At 45.7% G+C, this 21997-nt stretch overlaps 1 protein-coding gene across 2 annotated transcripts; it reads right to left on the bottom strand.

The window, feature by feature from the left end:
• Window positions 1–1701: 1701 nt before the first annotated feature.
• LOC309328940 (gap junction gamma-1 protein-like) lies at window positions 1702–12192 on the bottom strand. Of its 2 annotated transcripts, none has more exons than XM_081839413.1 (3): window positions 12031–12192; window positions 3335–4498; window positions 1702–2695 (listed from the first exon to the last, which is right to left on the bottom strand). In XM_081839413.1, exons 2-3 carry the CDS (start codon window positions 4479–4481, stop codon window positions 2688–2690), a joined length of 1155 nt encoding a protein of 384 aa, XP_081695539.1. In that variant the 5' UTR covers window positions 4482–4498; window positions 12031–12192; the 3' UTR covers window positions 1702–2687. The 2 variants fall into 2 exon arrangements, with proteins under 2 accessions (XP_081695539.1, XP_081695538.1); XM_081839412.1 differs by lacking the exon at window positions 12031–12192 and adding an exon at window positions 11156–11252.
• Window positions 12193–21997: the final 9805 nt, after the last annotated feature.

Genomic DNA, 21997 nt, shown 5'->3' with positions numbered 1-21997 from the left:
TTGCCATTTTGGGGGGGCATTTATTGTTTGTTTACAGATAGCGGCCTTGGTGATATTATCTTGGGTCGATTGCGCAGCCAGTCATTGTAGGCAATAGAGCTACAGTGGTGCCTCGCAAGACGAAATTAATTTGTTCCACGAGTTGCTTCTTCTTGCGATTTTTTCGTCTTGCGGAGCGCGGATTTCCCGGGTATTAACGGCTTTAAGAAAAAGGAAGCAAGCCCACAAGATGTTTTCGTCTTGCGAAGCAAGCCCATAGGGAAATTCGTCTTGCGAAGCACCTCGAAAAACGGAAAACCCTTTCGTCTAGCGAGTTTTTCGTCTTGCGAGGCATTCGTCTTGCGGGGCACCACTGTATAGCGCTGTTCCTAGAGTGAGTGGACCAATCCTGCATCCTCTCACTCTTGCCTTGCCTGCACAACCCAAGTCCACCAACCCAACCCATTTATGAGGATGTGAGGATAGACTGTTCAAACAACCCTTCACAGGAGAAGTCAGTGCTATAGAACACAGCATGAATCAGAACAGTGTTAATCTCTTAGGGCTTGGCTGAGCTTACAAACCACGCAAGTACAACAGGATGCTGGAGAGGCAGGGGAGAGACAAGGGGCCACAGTAATGTTGCAACGCAGTCAAGATGGGAGTATATGCTCTGCCATGTATAAAGATCCCCAGTTCAGCTGAGGAACCCTTGGCCTTCCAGATGTTGCTGGACCAAACCATCCAACATCTCTGCCCATTGGCCATGCTGGCTGGGGCTGATGGGAGTTGGGATTGGAGAGTCAGTTTCCCCCGCCCTGGTATAATCCCTTCCCCACATATAAATGTGTAGGACAGTCTTCCACAACTGGGTGCCCTCCAAATGTTTGGACTACAGCTCCCACCAGCCCCAACTAGCTAGCGTGGCCAATGGGCAGGAATGATGGGAGATGCCATTCAAAAACATCTAGAGGGAATCTAGTTGGGGAAAGCTGGTGTACTGAATGTGTATCCAACATCTGAACCTTAAGCCTGAGGCGGTACAAACCACCAGCAAATACACCATCTGCCTCAAAGTGGGGGGAAAGGCTGGAAAGAAACCCATGCGATAGACCAGAGGTGTTGCTGCCTGTGGGGATGTGGTGAAAGGGCTTCCTAGGGACTGCAGGTTTCAGCCTGGGCTTCCTGCTCAGAGGTCAGCTTGAGGGATTAAACAGTATCATTTTTCCCTTCCCCTCCTACCCAGCCTCAGCTTTCAGGGAAATTCTCCCTGTCTGGCCACCTCTAGCCTTTAATGCTTGCCTTTCAACCAACACCCACTTCCTGCTTCCTTCTCAGTTCCCTTGTTTTCACTACTGTTAACTTGCAGGACTATGGGACACTTCTCCAGTGCCTGGCAACTGGACCCGATGCCCCTGTGAGAAATTTCCTGTGATTGGCAGAAACACAAGCGAACATACCCATGGTTGTCATGCCAACAGGGTGACTGGCTCCTGCCTTTCCTTAATGGCCTGGTCTTTCCCTGCCTTGGCTCCAAGGCCAGTCATCCAGCGAGACACCCAGTGTGTTAAATTGATCCCTTCCCATCCAACTCGCCCAGTCTTGGTTTCATGTGGTCAGTGAGGTTTTTAAGACTGCAGTGAAGGATTCATACGGGCACATCACTGTCCAAACCTCCCTCCCCTCCATGGACGCAAAAAAAAGAGAGTCAGGAACTCAGGATTCCTATAAAACAAATCTCCTGATTTATACCAAATATATATATATTCATATAAAAGAGCAAAAAAACACAATTTCATTAACTATTTCCGCAAATTATAAAAAGACAAAAAATACAAACACAATTCATGTTGATCGCTGAGATGATCAAAACGTGACTGGGGTCCCGATGCAATTCAGTGGGGAACCCAGCACGGCACCCCATAGAGGGCAGGAAGGCAGATGCCATTTAGAAACTGGCATCTTGGAATGTAGTACAATTATCTTTGGCCCAACCACCAACTGCTTGCAAAATCTGGTGTCGGGGGAGAGAGAAAGAGAAAGAGATGACCAGGTTGTGTGCGGCTGTGTAGAGAAGACAAGAAAGTTGTGGACATCTGATTCCTCTTTCTGCTCTCCCCCCTATACAGTAAACCCCAACAAAAACAGTGAATGCTGCTATATAGCTGCCTATCTCTGTCCCACTAGTACAGCCTTCGTCACCTGGAGTCTTCCAGATGTTTTGGACTATCAATTTCCATGGCCATGCTGGCTGGGGGCTGATGGGAGCTGGTAGTCCAAAATACATGGAAGACTCCAGGTTGATGAAGGCTAGACTAGAGAAAACATGGAAATCCCTCCTAAGAGGAGACAATCAGCAGAGGAAGAGAACAAAATAGTACCTTTACCACATGTATAAAAGTAAAAAAAATAGTGTCCCTTTTAGAACCTTTTTTAAAAAAGACACTCGCACACTCACATACATACATACATACATACATGGAGCTAGACTTCCAAATGTGCCCCTCAGGAGGCATGGATGAGGAGGCTTTCATCATTTCCCTTCCTTGCCCTCAACCCAACAAAAATCAGAGAACATCCTTGTCCCTCCACCCACTCTGTCCGGGCGTTTCCAAACTTCAGGCTAGGAGCAGACATTCACACACTGCCAATTCTCCACAGACACTTCCTGTTGTCATCTGTGCAGCTGCCCAGTGAGGCCCAGTACTTCAGAGGCCTGGAAAAAGGAAGGAAAAACATGTTAGTTTCTCAGTCCAAACCTGCACTTCACAAATGTGTTTGTATCCCAAGAAGGGTGGGCTGAGATCCATCAGTGAAGAAAGCTGTGGGCTGGAGAATGGACAGTGAGCTTAGTTCAGTTCTAGCACTCAGGACCATTTCCCAGGCTTAGAATTCTTTAATACTGTGCGGATGTGTTTTGTACCTGCCTCCAGGTAGTGGATCTCGGAAGTTCTAGCAAAAAAAAAAAAAAAGGTGTGGGTACAGTTTGTCTGTTTTAGGGAATTCCCCAATTGTTCCCCGAGCGTCAAATTTCCTCACTGTTGATGCTTGCTACATCTGGATGCTAATCATCAACTTTCATTTAATCCAGCCTATTTTCTGGTTGTCTCTCCCAAACACATTGCCACAGGGCAGCATCCGTAACCATATTGCACTTTGATGTAATCCTTCACAAGGCTCACCTCAGAACCTACAGGTGGCAGCGGGAAACCCCAGCCCTCCATTCTACACTAGCAGCTCTTTCAAGCTTAATCAGTCAGCACCCGCTAGATGGCATCATGATTCTGGCTCTTCCAAGCTGCAACATTCCGCCTTTGCTGGCATCCTAGGAAAGCCTAACCCAGGCTTCACTTACCAGTCGGTCGCTCACAGGCTGCGCCTTCCTTCTCATGTGCTGAGTTGAGGCGGTTCTGTTCTGCAGCCAGCCCGTTGGACTCGGGGCTGCTACTACGAGAGGGGCTGGCTGTGTCCTCCGGCTGCAGGTGGAAGGCCATTTCTAGGTGCTCTTGTGCCATCCGAAGGTGTTTGCGCAGTCGCTCCAACTCATGGCTCGGGACGGTCGGTGCGACAGCATAGCGGTCGGCGGCCAGCCCAGCCAAGCTCTCTCCACCGTAGCCCAACTTGTCCTTGGCTAGCTGTCTCTTGGAGGTTTCCTTCTTGAGAGAATGGTAGGTCGGGGGTGCACTGGGATGCTTCTGGACATACTGGGACCTGGGGGGGTCACCACCGTCCTTACTATCAAGGCCGCGTAGGGCATCCCGAATCCCGCCGAAGCCCAGGTGAAACAGCTCACAGACATTGAGCAGGAGACAAAGGCAGCTCACAGCGTACATGATGAGGAGGAAGATGGTTTTCTCCGTAGGGCGGGAGACAAAGCAATCCACTGTGTGAGGGCAGGGGCTGCGGGTGCAGACGTACGAGGGCATCACCTCGAAGCGGTACAGCACATACTGCCCCAGCAGGAAGCCCACCTCAAACACCGAGCGGCACAGCAGCTGTAGCACGTATGCTGTCATCAGCCCGTCCTTCTTGATGCGCCGGCGGCCATCGTGCTTCTGGCTGTCGGGCTCCTTCACCTCCCTCTCGGGCTCCACCTCCTCAAAGATCATGGGGTCCTCCTCGCCATTGTCCTCAGCCTCCTCGTAGTCGCGGCCTGCGCCACGGTGTACCACGGGGGCGCGGCTTTTCCGAGGCGGCTGGCGCGAGAGGCGGTGCAACGCAAAGCCCAGGTACATCACCGAGGGCGTGGCTATCATGATGATCTGGAAGATCCAGAAGCGGACGTGCGAAAGCGGGGCAAAGGCGTCGTAGCAGACGTTTTCACAGCCCGGCTGCTGCGTGTTACACACGAACTTGCTCTGCTCATCATAGTAGATGGACTCGCCGCCCACCGCCGTCAGGACAATGCGGAAGACAATCAACACAGTCAGCCACACCTTCCCCACAAAGGTCGAGTGCTGGTTGATCTCCTCAAGGAGGCGGGTGAGGAAACTCCAGCTCATCTTGGCTCAGCACACGCCTGCAGTCAACAAGCACATTAGGCAGAAGGTTAAACTGAAGTAAATGTCATCCGATTTCCCCACAAGCTTCCAAGTGAACTCCCCAAGACCCCACAAGGAGGAACGCACAGTCTCCAGCCCCACAAGATGTCTAAGGTTTTTTGTTTGTTTGTTTGTTTTTTAAAGTGAAGTCATGGGAGGGAACCACAATTTCTGGTGGTGATGAGAATTAGAATTTTGGGGGGGAAACTAACAGATATCATTATAATTTGGTGTGTTAAAGTGTCCTGTTATATTTGGGAAACGTATCCACATGAAAACCACATCATGTCAATTAAACAATAAATAATACATCCTTGAAAACATTGCCATCGCAAAACAGATTTTCTAGTAAGGATCAGTTTCAGACAAATCTAAAGCTTCCTATTCTCAACTTTCATTTTTATCCCCATGGACTTCAGAAAGTTTGCATGGATTGGTGTGGGGGGGGGGAACCCTCTACTGTTTCACTTGTTAGCTTGTTTCTTAAGTTTTTTAGTTAGTTTTTTTAAAAAAGAAAACAGCCATAGCCCTTTGTAAACACTCCACTCTTCATTCTAAAAGAGAAAAAATATATTAAGGGGTTTTTGCGGGGTTATTCTCAATTTTTCCACTTAGAAATTGACAAAATCCTCAGGCAGGGGAGAAATGGGGGTTCCTTCCCATTTTCCCATGTAATTATGTAAGAATGAGCTCCACAAAAACCCTGGAGCAGGAGTGAATCATAGCTTAATTCCACTCACTTTCCACTCACTACAAAACGACTTGGCTTTTGCCATCATACCCATGGTGACTTCCAACTGATAATTGCATAGCACCTACAAAAAGCAACAACTGAGGACCACTTAAGAAACTGCCCTTTGAAGATGTATATACCAACTATTTTATGTATATACATACTCAGCATGTGTGCAACAAATACATACTTGTAAACACATGGATCATACAGGTAAACAGGCAAGAGAACTCAAGTTTGGCGATGGGTTCTTGCCACGTTTAAATACATACACTTCCTGCTTACTGTTAGAAAGTCAACCAGTGACTCACAGCCCAATCTTTCCATACCCAAAAATCACAACACAAGTTTCTAAGACACTTGATACTCCCCCTCCCATCTCCGGAGTCAACTCAGGGCCAAACTAGACTCATGTCCGAGAAGCGTGAACGCATCTCCCAAACAATTTGTGTGTGTGTGTGTGCTTGGCCAAAAGCAGCCACAGGGGAGACCGTTTGGATTTGAAATCCAACATAGGCAGAGGGAGGGAATAACCCTTTCCCTATACTGTGGTCTTGATCCAAACCACTCACCGCCAGAACCATTAGCTGAAAAAGTAAAATGCAGTGTCTGTATGTTCCATCATGGGGTGGGTGGGTGTGTACTCACAAAATTGCCCCCCCCCTCTTTTTTAGCCCTACCTTATATAAAGTGATGAATTTTACAGCTTGCTGACATCACATTTCCTTTGACCCTCCTCCTGAGAGGAAACCCAATTCTGCTTGACTCATCTCATACACATATTATAACAATGACGCGCGTGCGCACACAGTGACAAAGCTGAATGGAGATGAGGGCTGGCATGGGATACGAAGCCAAGTATCTGCCTATACTACTCATGGGGAGGGTTTATTCTCCTCTGCCTCCTAGGAACACTCCCTGCTGTCAACTTAGCCCTGAGATCAGTGCAGGAGATTTGGCAGAGCAGCTGCTTCTGGGAGTCAACTCAAGAGGCTTGCCTCAACCTTTGGGTGGATGCCACGTCCTGGTGCGCCTGGGGCGGGTGTGACGCCCCAATGCTCACATACAATAAACATCCTGGAGTAAAGGAGGCACCCCAGCCAGCCCCAGGGTAGACGTTTGTGCTATGCTCAGCTTCTACAGGGCAAATGTTTAAGGGTGCTCAATCACCTCTGCTTCCTGTTCCCATCACCATGCCAGGGCTTAGCTAGCGAGGTCCTCCTCCCTCTCTTAGCTGTTTGAACAGTACATGCACAACACACCCAAAGGTGCTGAGGCTAAAATCATGCAAAGAGAAGCAAAGTGTTTTATTTCTCCAGCATTCACACGCATGCTGTAAGCAGGGGAATAGAATATTGTTTTCCCTCCCAAGCAGAAGATTGCATCATTGATGCTGACAAGGGAATGAAGATTCCCACCCACCCACTTTGCTCTGCTTCCTACACCTGCTATCTCCATTCAGAGGTGGGTATCACTGGAAGGAAAAAAGCAGAAGCTACTCCAATAGCATTCTTCCAACATATGTGGCAGGTGTTTGTTGTGATCTAGGAAATAGCCTGTAATCCCCAACTTTGAGCTGTAAGGGTAACGCTTCTTAACTAAACCACCAGTACTTTAAAAGTTGTTAGAACTGCAACCTGCAGAACAGCCTTGTGGGGGCAGACATCCTTCTCAGTTATCCCCAAAGGTGTTCTCTGAACATAGTCAAGAGTTCAAAAACCATGATTGCCACAAGTAGCAACATGGGAAAAAAAAGTTTCATTGGTTTTCTTTTTCTGCAGGATATTTCCCATTCCCCAAATTCATTAGTAGCAATAACTTAATGTGAACTGGAAATATTAGGAAACCGTGGCAATTTCAAGGTTTATAGCAGGTGTATACAAGGGAAACAAAACATGCTACATCAGATCACTTGCTAGCATATCAGAAAATTTTCCAAGCCAAACTGAAAATTTCCCAATGCAAATTCCCCTAATTTTCATAGGTTTTCCCAGAACTTTTTCCAGCTCACAATTTTCACTGACCACAAGCATTGGTTTGTTTTCTACTCACATAAAGGAGAAAATGGTTATTTGCACACAAGCATCTTGTACTGAGTTGACTAAACTGACATAAAAAAGACATGAGAAACAGCCACTAGTGTGCACTGTAAAGCAGTTTTAGAGCACCAGTCAGGACAAAGTTACTTCAGTTTAACAACCTTACTCAATCTCCAACCTGCCTGACACACACACTTCAGAGCCTGATAAACTTTAAAGGAGACCTGTGCTCAAGGGAACGCTGCCATCAAGTCAATTCTTTGCAGCTGAGAGGACTGAATACTTTGCAGGATCGGAAGGTCCACACCCTAGGGAAGGTGGTATGCAATTATCACACAGGTGAAAGCAGCCTAGACCAGTCTTTTTCAACCTGGAGCCCTCCAGATCTTGGAGACTACAAATCCCATCAGCCCCAACCAGCTAGACAGTTTATGAAAGATTTTCACCCTTTTCTCTAAAACTACCTCTTTATTCGCATTCCCAGCTAACGGCAGAATGCCACAAGTACACAAGTGCACAGTACACCCACATTTAACTTGTGCACATTCTGTTTTATGCGTGAAGCAAAAAACCAACAAAAAACCATTTTTTTAAAAGGGAGTAGAAAGGGGGCGGATGTCTCAAAAAGAACTTGGCCAATCCCACCCATCACTGCACCTAATGTGTTCTAGTTACAGATAGGTAGCCGTGTTGGTCTGCCATAGTCAAAACAAAACAAATTCCTTCCAGTAGCACCTTAAAGACCAACTAAGTCAGTTCTTGGTATGAGCTTTCGTGTGCATGCACACGAAAGCTCATACCAAGAACTGACTTAGTTGGTCTTTAAGGTGCTACTGGAAGGAATTTGTTTTGTTTTGCCTAATGTGTTCTGACTATGCACAATTTTGGCTGTAGGCACTATCCCAGGAAAATCCCCACTCCTTGAGGGCTTACTGTAGTAATCTTAAAACTGAATGGAGGCAGCCTAATCTCGTGTGTGTGTGTGTGTGTGTGTGTGTGTGTGTGTTTTGGAGAAGTGATGTAATAGTTGTGCTAGCAGACCTCACCTTACCCATTCAAAGGTTTGCAAAGAAATTCACAAAAATTACTAATCCATATGCTCTTCTAGCCTTTCCCTCCCATGTAAGGATATTTCTGGCACAACATACTGAAATGGGGGTTGGGTGGAGGACAATTTTCTTCCAACTTACAAAGGCTCCCTTATCTGGTTTCAGAATGCCATAGGTGACAGAAATTTACAAGTCTGTATTCAAAGGGAGTGATAAGAGCAGTTAGAAGGCATGCTAGGAGAATGGGGGATTTACTTCATTCTTCTGGGTTAGTTCATTTCAATTCTATTCTGTAATGCAATGTGAGTAGCAATGCAACTGAGCACCCAGGAAAAAAGTTTTGCTACCTAATACCATAGTAGTTATTTATTTCTAATATGCCATTTTTTACTTGTGTTATAAGAATTCTAAGGACTCAAATATAGAATGGTCATAAATGTACAAGGCAAACACATACATAAGTATATAAACCACGTGTCTGAAATAGTACAGGAGAGCAATCCTGAAGCCATGTTGACTCTCCCAAATTGACCTCAAATATTTCTCTGCTGTAAGGGAGGAAATGGGAAAAGCTTTCCAATTATCTTTGGACTGTAGGAGTTTACACATTCCTGCAAATACAGTCTAGCAAGTATCTGTTAAACTGAGCAAACTATCAATATGTGTAAGAGATTTAGGAAATAAAGTATTTACTATCTCAAAGAAATGGCCAGGCTACCCAGAAAATGCAATGAAGTAAGGCATTATCAGGTATCCTGGCAGACAGGAGAGAAGCAACACTCTCAAATTTCTGCTGGAGAACGCCTCCTTCTGTGATGTATGAATGTTGTTGGTTTTTTGAGGGGGGTCTTGCGGCACAGGGTGGGCAATTTCAAAAGTCTTTATAGGGGCTTCGGCACCATTTTTCTGGGTCTCTCCAATGACCTTGCAAAGGAGGGGAGCCAACTCTGTTGCAACAGAAAAATAAAGACCTGCCTTGCTTTCTATGGATCTTGCCTCCATCCATTCATCTCTGACCAGTCATGGACTTAGGGGACCATGACTCAGTTGGGCAACTCAAGCCAAACTCCCTATTTTTTCTATAACACTTGTCAAGAGAGATAATCACAAAGCTCAATTACACACTAGTTTTGGCACCTCTACAAACAGTGCAAAGTTGTAGAACTCCTTTGAATTGGAAACAAGACTACCCCCCTCATTACCTGCATTTTGCTGCCAAATAAACAAGTTTTTCTTCTAACAAGCACTGAGAGGGCGGATTAGCTAAGAACTGCTTATTCATTGTGGTTGTATACATTGAAGTTAGAATTTTTATGGCTATATATTTATTATATATTTATTAGTTGTACACTGCTTTTTTTAAAACCCTCAAAGCGGTTTACAAAAAGATAAGACAATAAAACAAAGGAAAAAATAAAACTCTACTTTGAAACTCTACATATGAAATTTAAAATACTACACACACACACACACACTACTGTATTTTACAGGTGATTGTACCCCACTCTGGGATCCTTTTGGGATGAAGGAAGCTTTAATACATAAATAATGATGGACTAATGCTACCAGAACTCCAGGCAAACAGAGCACCAGGATTGCCTTTTGCTTACAGTTACAATTTTCAACACCGGCCATGTGCTTGGAGACCACATGCAGCACAAATCAGGGAGCCAAGCTGACTTTGATGTTACTCAAAGGAGAATGGACAATGGAGGAATTCACAGGAATTCCCTACCATAGAAGAGTCAAGCTAGACAAATCCCTTGTTGGGAGTTGGTTGTTTGGGTCTATGTCCACCCCTCCATGTTACACTCCAACCAATACCAAGCCTGTTCTTTTCAAAGGACTACTGACCACAAGACTACTTGGCACAAATGCGTGTTTACCAACAAAGGAGCATTTCCTGGGTAAATGGGACGAATATCAGCTGCCCAACGAGCACACCTGAATAAAGCATATGCTTGAGCACATAGGGCACTTTAAAATATCATGGCCAGCCCTAGCCCCCAGGGTGTGTTATCCCTCCTTGAGTTAAGTACTGTACTTCTGTCCCTGTATTATGCCTCAAAATCAACTTTTGCCTCAAAGGGGGCAACTGGAACAAAAAATGCGAGTCACAAGCCCGCACGGCCATATGTAGATGCCCCCTTGGTTCAAAACTCTTATACTTCGCTAATCTGGGGCATATGCCCCAAATCACTCAACACGGTCCTCGCTATGCACACAACCAGGGCGACCTGAAAATGGATCCCCTCTCCATTTTTTGTCTTGTTGGGGTGGAGGGGTGGGTTTCTAACCATTATTATGGGTATACCATATAAATCACGGCGCGGTTAATTAATCCGCAATCAGGACAGAGCGCTCTTGCGGGCAGCGCAGCGATAAGCTATCGGTGCCCGGAACAATGGGCAGCTCCGGGAGTAAAAAAAGATAGCATTACCTATCACAAAGAAACCAAATTCCTCGAAATGCATAACGTGAGAATCTACTTTTAGCTCTTCCTCCCTCGCCGGGGCTTGCCTGGAAAACGCTCACATCCAGAAGCTTAGGAATGGGAGGGAAGGCCATGAAGCGAGGATGCCTGCCCTCTTGGCCCTGCGAAACCCTTCGTGTGGCCCCCTCAAATTCCACCTTCCCCCCACCCCAAGTCAGTCACCCAATCACCGAGCCATTTCTCCATGAGCTTCAGAGGGTTTCCGAAGGCTCCACACGACCTGGCGGAGCTCGCCGGGGAAGACGCGCGCTCAAGGGGACAAGGCAAAGAGCCCCCAGCCCCAAGCAGCCTCCCCGCCACCCCAGCCCCTCCTCACTTACTGTACTCTCGTCCGGCGGAGCTCACAAAAGACTCCCGCCCCGCTGCACTCGCTCTTCTCCCGCCCGTCCGAACAAAGGGGCCCCAGACCGTCGCCGCCCCCCGCCCCCTTCGGCCACGCCTTGGGAGGGACCCCCGCCCCTTTCCCCTCCTCCTCCTCCCGCCTCCCTGCCGGGGGGAAAAACCCAACGCTGACTACAGTACTGTAATGAGAGACTGGGGATGGCGGGCAAAGAGCCCGCGTGTCCGAACGTGTGCATTACACGTCGACACCCATTCTCCTCCCCGGCTGGGAGCGAGGCGGCACACGGTCCGCCTGCCTGCCTTTCTCCTGCCAGTGGCGCGGAGGAAAACAAACTTTCAGCGCTAGGAGTAGGTCTTCCGAGTTTGGCGGAGCCAAGAGAGAGAAAGACACGGATCCGTGGCCCGATCCCAGGCACGTGTTTTCTCGGGAGAAAACTCCGCTTACTTCATATATTCGTAGAATCCCAGCAGTGGAACTTAAGTTCCAAGGAGCACGGAAACATTCAGAGATGGGATATCCCTGGATGTGAATCATACCCGCCGCTCGCCGGTACGGACTAAATGATTAAACTTGGGCGGGCGTCACAGGACGAGGAGTCATTGCAACAATCAGTGAAAGTCCTCCCGAGACATTAATCAGAGGAAATTAGTCTATCATCGTCGTCAAAATGCTTGTATGGTTTGGGCGTCTGTCGGGGGTTCTCCCCATGCCCCGCAAAGCCTTAGGAATCCCTTTCCACTTAAAAAAAAAAAAAAGAGAGAGAAAAACACAGTAAAGTAGTGCGGCTCGGGCCTTTTGCTCCCCGCCCTCCCCGATTCATTGGTTTGCTTGCCGCCCATTACATTTCCTTACTGCTTAGGCAGAGGCGATCCCTTTTGAATTGCGCGCTGCCCTATCGGTAGACGCCTCGCATCTTAATGGTTGGAACGTGCGCCAAGCTATTGCTTGGAATTTAGTGATGTGGTTGGGCCTTGAACCTCTTCGCCCGCCTGCTTCCCTGGCGCAGCGGGAAGGTAAAATGAGAGCACCCAAAACCCGGTCTGGGTTACTTGCAAGGGTTAATTTGAGGCGGGGTTCAGTCCCCACCCTATTCCAAATGCAAAGTTTGCTTCTGAAATGTATAACAATAAAAATGCCTCTCTCTGGCCACGTACAGAATGCATCCTACCAGCACTGCATACCTGCAGCTGCTCAGATCCATGCATCTAGGATCAGAGGGCAAGCATTTCAAGCAGATTTGAACTCCCAGACTTACCCCCCACCTCCATTTTGTAAATTGACTGCTGGTTACTTAAGTGTTACTCACCCCTCAAGACAGCCTGGAAATTAAAAGTAATTTATCAACATTCCCTCAAATAAATCCATCTAACACCTTCATCAAAGGGGCCACAGATTTATTAAGAAACAGGGAGCCTGAGGGTGTGACTCTTACACCTTAGTAACCCGCAAAACCCGACGCCCAAGGTCACAAGCAACTTCTGGGGACTCCTGGGGACACAATTATGTGGGCCCAATGAAACAAGCCTGCATGGTCAGGGCCTCATGTTATCTCCATAAACTCCAAAGGATACCAAGGCACTCAACTCACATAGAGGCCCCTGGGTGCAGTCCCCTAGCTTTCATTTGGTATAAGGCCTTGCACTTTTGCAAGCAAGGCCATCACATAAGGACGGTGAAATTGAGAAGTTAGGTCTAGAGCAAGTTCACTTCTGCAAGATACTCCCTTTGAACAGCAGCACACAAGCAAAAACCATCTGTCAGCTGAAAAGGCATGCCTGCATTGCATCAATGGTTAAACCATGTGCATGTTGACTCAGATGCACGTTACCCGAGTCCACTATAGCTGACTCCGAAATAAGTTTGCATGAGCATGCAATAACTTTGACTTATTTTTCTCCCCTGCCCCTGCAAGACCCTGAGAAAGTGTACTTTGCAATCTAGAACGCTAAGTTGTTCACTGAGATTGTACAGTTTTCATTACCGCACCCCTTGCATGCATGTTCAAAGACTGCCTTCTCCCCTCCCCCAGTGCAAGCTGACATATTTCAAATTCAAAGCTCTATGGACCAGTTTGTAAACATTAGCAATTTCCACATAAGTGTGTAAGACTGTTAAAACTATTGCCTCACAATGGCCTGGAAAAGTACAGAGCTAAAAAAGAGACAAGATAAAACTGTAAAATTATGCTCAGCTGAACTGCTTGACAGTGGGATGGACTCCCTCAGGATATTGTTGGCTCTCTTTCATTGGAGCTTTTTAAGTAGAGGTTGGATGGCCATCTGTCATGGATGCTTTAGCTGAGATTCTTGCATTACAGGCGGTTGGACTAGATGACCCTTAGAGGCCCCCTTCTCACTACGATTCTATCAATATGTGAACACAACACTGACCTAGAACATGGTTATGGCAGTAACCTCTGCAGTAAAAGCACTTGATTATTTAATGGGCTTATACAACCAAGGTTGACCCCACTTTTTGATGAAATTAGTTTGTCCCAGCTGAGAAGCAGGGGCAGAAACGGCCCTTTACCTGCAGCAATCCTAAACACAGTGCAATGAGATTTACTCTACAGTAAGAGTAGAGCTGTATAAAATTATGTATGGGATGAAAAAAACGGACAGAAGTTGTTGTTTTTCTTCTTTTTCATGCTAGAACCCAAAGCCACCCAGTGAAGCTGAATGCTGTGAGATTCAGGGCAACCAAAAGAGAATGCTTCTAATCAGACTTTCGAATTTGCTACCATGAGGGGATTAGACAAGTTATTGGAGGATAAGTATCAATGGCTATTAGGAATGACAGGTATGTAGTTACCCTCGGTATCAGAAGTTGTAAACCCCTCCACAGCAAGCTGCGGGGGTTCAAGAGTGGAAGAGAGCTATTGCACTCAGGCCTTGCTTGCAAGATGCCCCTAAGCATTTGGTTGGCCACTGTGAGACTAAGATACTGGACTAGATAGCCTTTGATGTGATCACTGGGTGGTGTGTTTTGTTTTGTTTTGTTTAATCTTACAGAATTAAGCTGCCAATATAGAGATCTTTAATTTTATTTCCATACCTTGATTTTTGATGTATTTTATTTGTTTTGTACTTGTGAACTTTTAGCTATATTTTCAGATTATTTGATTTGGGGTAGGGAGGACATTCAACAGTACAGTACTCCTTCCACTGTAGTGGCGTGCTCTGGTCCATGAGGTCATGAAGGGTCAGACACGATTAACAACAACAACTCCTTCCACAGTTGTTGTTGTTGTTTAGTCGTGTCCGACTCTTCGTGACCCCATGGACCAGAGCACGCCAGGCCCTCCTGTCTTCCACTGCCTCTGCCTCCCGCAGTTTGGTCAAACTCATGTTGGTAGCTTCGAGAACACTGTCCAACCATCTCGTCCTCTGTCGCCCCCTTCTCCTTGTGCCCTCCATCTTTCCCAACATCAGGGTCTTTTCCAGGGAGTCTTCTCTTCTCATGAGGTGGCCAAAATATTGGAGCCTCAGCTTCTGGATCTGTCCTTCCAGTGAGCACTCTGGGCTGATTTCCTTCCACAGTATCCTGCAGCTATTTGAGACAATAGGCCTGATATCTTCTTTGACACCAGATTATTCTCCTCCCTTCTCCTTTTTCCGTCCATTTGTGTTTTGTTATTTAAATTGTTAGTTAAATTTATATTGTTATTTAAATTAAAACCCAGGAGCGGGTTTTAATGTTATCACAGCAAGGCTTCCTGCTCTCCTAGTTGCTAAGGAAAGCAAACAACAATAAAACAGTCACAGCTCATGATAGTTAAATGCTTGCAGCTATGCTTGCCACACCAAGGGACAGGTTACTACAAAAAAACCTTCTTGATATAATAGGCAATTGTCATTGCCTTTCGTATGAGATATTCTGAGCTTAAGTATTTGTAAGCTGTGGAAACAAAACAAGACCGCTGTTGAATCTTTCTACCCTTTACAATCATTCTGTTGCCCCTGGGAAGATTTATGCATTACCTGCACCTATAATGAAAGTTATAAACCAGACATGGGCTAGAATGCACATTCAATTCTAAAAAGACTTTTTTTCTGTTTTCTACACTACATTCACATGTACACACAAATAGTACAGGCAAATTTGAAAGCAATCTTTCCAGCAATGTGCCACTTTCTATTTTGTTTTTATGCTAGGGACAAATTGCCCCTAAATTCTAAAAGGGTAGTTAGGCCCAACCTGCAGACATAAAACCCAGCATGGCTTATTATAACATTATTTCCCTTTATTTGTGACATGGAGTTATGTGTAACAGCCCTTCTTCATTAAGTCTCCCCCCACCCTTGCTTCAAGTTCCATTCTATTCAAATAACAGAAAATGTTCTATTTCTGACCCCTTTATTTGAGCATTAAAATAGGTAATTTAAACCCCTTGTTAAAGGGTTAAGGTTTTTCTTTGATGAAGCCTTGTGTAGAGGTGCCCTCTAGCGCCCAAGATTTTGGGTGGGTGGGTGCGTGGCATCATACGTGCGACTTGAGGATGTCACTATTTGAACCCAAATCATATGCTCCACCAGAAGACAGTAATAGTACAAATAAAAATAAATAATACATTGAGCACCCCACACAGCTTTGGTTATATCACTGTTTGCAGGTAGCGACCAGAAATAGAAAAATGGAAAAACCGGTTGCTATCAGAAACTAGATACTGGGCTAACAGATCTTTTATCTAATCCCATTAGGTGACAACCAAGTACAGTGGTACCTCGGGTTAGCTAAAGTGGTGCTTCAGGTTAAGAACAGTTTCAGGTTAAGAACGGACCTCCAGAACGAATTAAGTACTTAACCCGAGGTACCAGTGTAAATCATGTTCAGAGTAGGCCCATTTAAATCAATAGGCGTTTATTTTATTTATTTAAGTCTATGAGAAATGTTCGCTATCACCTATTAACAGTTTATTTTTATTTTTTAAGTTAAATATAAAACTTTTCTATATTAAAAAAGACATTTGAAGATAGCCTTTTAAGAGCTTACAATTGTATCCTGAATTCTTCAGAATGGTTGCAAGGAACAATAACACAACTAATGCAGGGGAGGGATGAGGTTAGGAGAGATTTGCCAAGGCGTGGGTCAGGTAGGGTTGCCTGCATTTATTTTTATTGTCATCACTGAGACTGCACAGGACCAAATAGGGTGCAAATGCACCCTGCAAAACAGGATAAGCACATACAAGAATTCCCCAAATAAGACATTATAATCTTACTACTGATAACTTAGCACACCCTGTGCTTATATTAAGCTTCTTAAGTTAAAGTAAGTGTGTGTGTTTGACACGAACTGGTAGGACTTGTGCTGTTTGCCAACAGTGCAGGCATTCATACTATGACATTCCAAATGACTTAAAAGTGCTATTTATGAGTCGGCCACAGTCAAACGTGTTTCCACATGTAGAAAGTGAGGAAGCCATTTAGGTGCTCTGGCACCAGATGTATGAACTGAAGGGAATACATTTGGCTCTTCACAACTTAACAGTAAAAGAGCATTTCTGACGAGGCCCAAATAGCATTTGAAATTCTGAAAGCAACCTAGTTCCCATCCACACACCCATCACGCCAGCATTTTAGTCATGGGTCTGTTGCCCAGTCATTCTGGCGAGTGTCAATAAATAAATAAATAAATAAATAAATAAATAGGGGCTGTAACCTTAGGAGAAAGTGTCCATTCCTCATTTTCGATGGCTGCACTGTGGCAAACCCCTCACTGTTGTTCACAACAAAACATCTGCTTTTTTAAGCTGCTTGACAGCTGCTTCCAGCTGTTTGACACTGAAAGCTGAGCCCCAGAAGTGTAGGCGCCATTTTGTCTGTAACCAACTTTGCTTCTGCCCCTTTAAGATCAAGGCTTGGATCAAAGAGCTTCACCTCTAGCCCAAATCAGTTCAGAATTGAAGCCCTCCGCAACCTGGCAATAAAGATTAGCTCTTGAAGATTTAAAAAGGATTGTGAATCTGGTCAGGCAAAGGGCTCTTTTCCTTTTTAGCATTAGAAAGCACCAGAGAAGCCCACAAGGACTTCAACAGCAGAGTCAAGGAAAGGCCAAAAGGAAGCCTGTTCTCAGCCTGGCGTTGTTCTGAGGAAGCATTTAAGGGCAGGGATGTTGTTCTCCAGTTGCTGTACACAGGGAAGAGAGGACATTCCTACAAAAACTTAAGACTGACAAGGCCACAGATAGTTTGCTTCTTGGTAAAATCTTGGCAGCTGTTGTGGTCAGATACAATGGCAACGCAAGTCTGTGATGCTGCGTAGGCAAGGCCTGAGGAAGGAAATGCTTTTCCACAAAACCTCTCCTGTGGGACTGGATGAAAGGGAAGCAGCTTTTGGGGGTGGGGGGAATGGAAATTTTAAAAACAGGCATAGAAAGAATGATAGGTCTGTTCTGACAGAAGAGAGATGTACAATAAAGGAATGGGAGAAGGGCAGGAGGGGAAAAACACCCTGTGCTGAAAGGGGAAGTGGCTTCCTCATTTCTTGTCTCCCAGAATCCTGCTCCCACAGGCACATTATATACAGTACAGTACTCAAATTCTGCCGGAATGGGGTGGTAGCAGAGCTGTGTGTTATCACAGGAGTGAAGTGGAGTGTTTTTTTGTTTTTGTTATAACCCTAATAGCAATAGGGAGGAAGGAGGTGCCAGACCCTCTTTGCCTGCCATATTTGACCTCTGCACACAGCTCCTCACCCTCAGCTTTGTTCTTTTTGACTGGGGTTAAGTGGGAAATATGCCCCATACAGAGAAATGGGATGGGGTTGAGGCTGTTTCAGGACAAAAGCGGTGGAGCAAGGAAAGGACTCTCCTGCTTAGGCCTCTTCTGTTTTAAAATCACCCTACCTCCATCTCCTACTTTACAGCTGTGTGTGGCGTAAGCCATGTTCTAAGACACAGGTCATGCCTCAGTTCTTGACTAGCCAGGACTTCACTCAGGGCAGAACTATTGTGTAGTAGTTCTGCAATGGATTCTTCCCTCATTGCCCCAGGGTTTCCATTATGTAAAGCAGCTGCAGATGGCTTTAGATTAAGGAGGGAAAGGCAGATACTGTGTAACCCCTTCATTCCCAACAGCTGCCTTTGTCTTCAGAGGTAACAAGAATAGAAATACAGATCCCAATACCTGATGATTTGCCTGAGCAGACCTGATGCCATCTGAGCAAAACATCGCACTTGGGACAAAATATTGTGTTAGTGGTTCATATAGTTGACTACCTGCCCTAAAGGTATTAGGTAGCAAAGTGCTTACTCAAATGCTCTATCTTTTTGAAATCCCTGGGTCTCTGATTTGAACTGGATTAAACTTTTGGAAACTAGAATAATTTTCTTCAGATTATACTCTCTACCATCAGGAATATCAGCAGCTCTTGGCACAGAATCAAGGTGGCCAACAATTAAGGGAAGAGCAGACTGCTCTCAGTTTTAAATTTTTTTTTAATGCTATTTGGCATTGTCATGTACCAGGGGTCGGCAGAGTTTTTGTGGCTTGGGCCAGTTCACAGTCCTGCAGACACAACGGTGGGCCGGAGTGCATGCGCACGCACACATGCACAAACGCTATTTTTGGCGCTCCTTCTGGCGCGGAGGAGGCATGTGCAGCTTCCCATTGGCTGCAGGAGCTTCCTGCAGCCAATGGGAAGCCAGCCAGTGTCATGGAAGGCAGTCCTCGCTCTGCTCTGCGCCAGTTTAGCATGGCGCACGGGAGCCAACTGAGCGGGCGGCGGGGGTCCATAGGCCGGTTAAACGACCCCCATGGGCCACTTGTGGCCCATGGGCCTTAGGTTGCCAACCCCTGTATAAATGTACTGTGCTATATATGATTGGGTGATAAGCAACTCTGGAAAGCAACTTTTCAATATGTTTTTAGACTGTTATTATTTTCCAGAACTGAGCTCTGCTTTGACCTTGAATAAGTGTCAACTAAGGGATTGGCTCTTCTGGATAGAATCCAGAAGGCACCTACAACTAATTAGAAACACAAAACTTTCCCCTTGGTATCCAGTCTTGAGAAGAGAGCATTTTAGAGCTAGTTATTTATTGAGCTGCATTTCCAAGTGATGCCCATTGCATTCTTGGATGGCCACTACAACAAGGTCCCATATGTAGACGGATTTTGCATTTGTGTTCAGCCTCAGGTGGAAGATATCTTCTTTATCTATTAGCCTGCCCCTTATATAGAGATTGCTTTCTGATACCCCCTGCACTCATCTCTCTCTTGCGCAATTAGGGTCTTTCCTCTGAAGTGGAGGTGGGTGTTGCTAGGCACTCACAAAACAAGAAAAAGTTGATGTGGGCCCATGACAAATTGCCTTTGGGAAAATTAAGGAAGTGGGTGGCAAATGTCTCACCACTACTGCTTTGAAGTGTATCCAGCTGTTTTCTAAAAAAACATGGTTAAAGTGGGAGAGGGGAGGGGACCAATGATGCAGGGTCCACTGCAAAAAATAATAATTTGGGGCTCTGGCCCCAGCAAGCCACCAGATGATCCCTGGAGTTTACCAAATGAGTGGAGAGGTGGCTCCACTAGAATTAAAAATGGGAACAAATGTAGATTTCATTCCATTGTGTTGCGTAAGATAACAGTACAGAGACACCACCCTCAGACAGGAGCCACCCTTGTTGCCTCATGAGATGGAAGCTGTGTGTCATCAACATCCAAGACCCCACTGTGTTCTCTTGAGTTTGAGTAATTTCCGGTCACAATTCTGATTATGCTTCCGAGCACAATTCAAAGAGCTTGTGCTGATCTTTAAAGCCCTAAACAATTTCAGCCCTGTATACCTGAAGGAGTTTCTCCACCCCCCCTGGTCCAGCCCAGACACTGAGGTCCTGCTCCAAGGGCCTTCTGGCAGTTCCCTCACTGCAAGTAGTTACAGGGAACCAGAACCAGGCAGAGGGACTTCTCGGCAGTGACGCTAGAACGCCCTCCCATTACATGTCAAGGCGATAAAGAACTATACAACTTTTAGAAGACATCAGGAAGTTTTTAGTGTTTGATATTTTACCGTGTTTGATGTTTTCATTTGTTGGAAGTTGCCTAGAGGGGCTGGGGCAACCCAGTCGGGTGGGCTGCATATAAATAAATCATCATCATCATCACCACAAACATAAAGCTTGATGAGGGAGAATGAATTCAGCTGAAAGAGTTCCTATTTTGCTGGTTTTGAGAAGCTATCAGGCAGGAAGGACTAAACTGAGATTTCCCTTCATTATGTGCAGTCCCTTGAATTGGTAATATTAATGTTCATTAGCCCACCCTACCTGTCCCCACATATACCAATATAATGCATGTCACACTTGTGGTAGATGAAACTTTTTTACACCTTTACATTTACCTTGGTTAGGATTAATTTTTCTGTTATAAACTTAGTATGCTATTCTCTCATAGGCTGGGTAGTAATAATAACTGAACCCCAAATAACAACAAAAAACCACACACACAAAACATACTCTCATCTTGAGGCAGTTCCAGCCGTTCCTTCATGTGACAAGGAAGTAATAGTTGGTTGCCGTTTACCAGAAAATCCTGTGGTTAACTTTAACAGAACAAGACTACATGAGCACAAGCTTATGAAAGCAGAACTACTGGACCACACTAATTCCCCTTTAGCTATCTTTCCAATTAAGCAATTATCTGGAAAAAATGTTGTCAATAGTAATTTATGCATGCATACTAGACCAGTGGTTCTCAAACTTTTCCTCCCCACACACCATTTGAAAATTGCTGGGGTGGGGGGTTCTTGGAAGACAACTGATAACATTCCCTTGTTTTAAACACCCACCCACCCCATTTATGTGTGTGGCGTGGAAAACTCAAAAGTGGTGGTGGGGGAGAGACCTGAAGAGCCTCAACAAAACCCTGCTGAACTTCTGACTCATGAGGAGACCCTCCCCAAAACCCTAAGGAGACATCGTCTTCAGGCTCCAGGGAGGGTCTCCTCACAAGCCAGAAGCTCAGCAGGGCTTTGCTGAGGCTCTTCAGCCACTGGGCTCAGGAAAGTGGTTGTTACTGCTGCACTTTCCCTTGTGTCAGCTGTTAGCCAGAAAGCCCTGGTGCACCTCCGGCTCACGAGCAGACGCTCCCTGGAGCCTGAAGAGGATGTCCTTCTTGGGTTCTGGAGACGGTCTCCTCATGAGTTGGAGGCTTGTTGAGGTTTACTCAGCTGATGCATGGGGAAGCTTTTCTGTGTGTCAGCTGCATGGCTGAATGAAGCCCCTCTGAAGTGTGGTGAAACTTTCCCACACATTAGCTGAGCAGCCTCAAAAAGCCTCTGGCTTGTGAAGAGACCCTCCCCAGAGCCCAAAGAGTATGTCCCCTTTGGACTCCGGGGAAGTTCTCCTCACAAGCTGGAGGCACAGTTGGGTGCTCCCCATTTACGCATATTTCACTTATGTGCTCAGGGGGGCAGAACGTAACCCCCATGTAAATGGGGAATTAGCAGTATAAGTTTCAGTAGGTTGAGAATGTGAGATAGCTTTCTGAAGAAACCAGAGGCCTTTCTCCTGGGCATGGTCGGCCAATTGGTGCCAAAGAAGGATAGAACTTTCTTTATGTATGCTACAACAGCAGCAAGAATACTTATTGCAAAGTACTGGAAGACACAAGATCTACCCACCCGGGAAGAATGGCAGATGAAGGTGATGGACTACATGGAATTGGCGGAAATGACTGGTAGAATCCGAGACCAGGGAGAAGAGTCGGTGGAAGAAGATTGGAAGAAATTTAAAGTCTATTTACAGAAACATTGTAAAATTAAGGAATGTTAGAAGGAGGCTGGAATGAAGTTATGTGGCTTTAGCAGAAGTATTATAAAGG

This window comes from Podarcis erhardii (assembly GCF_964252035.2).
Source record: "Podarcis erhardii genome assembly, chromosome: 1".
In the NCBI taxonomy this organism is placed as follows: Eukaryota; Metazoa; Chordata; class Lepidosauria; order Squamata; family Lacertidae; genus Podarcis; species Podarcis erhardii.
Note: the sequence above shows the minus strand (reverse complement) of the source record. Positions and strands in the feature narration are given on the sequence as shown.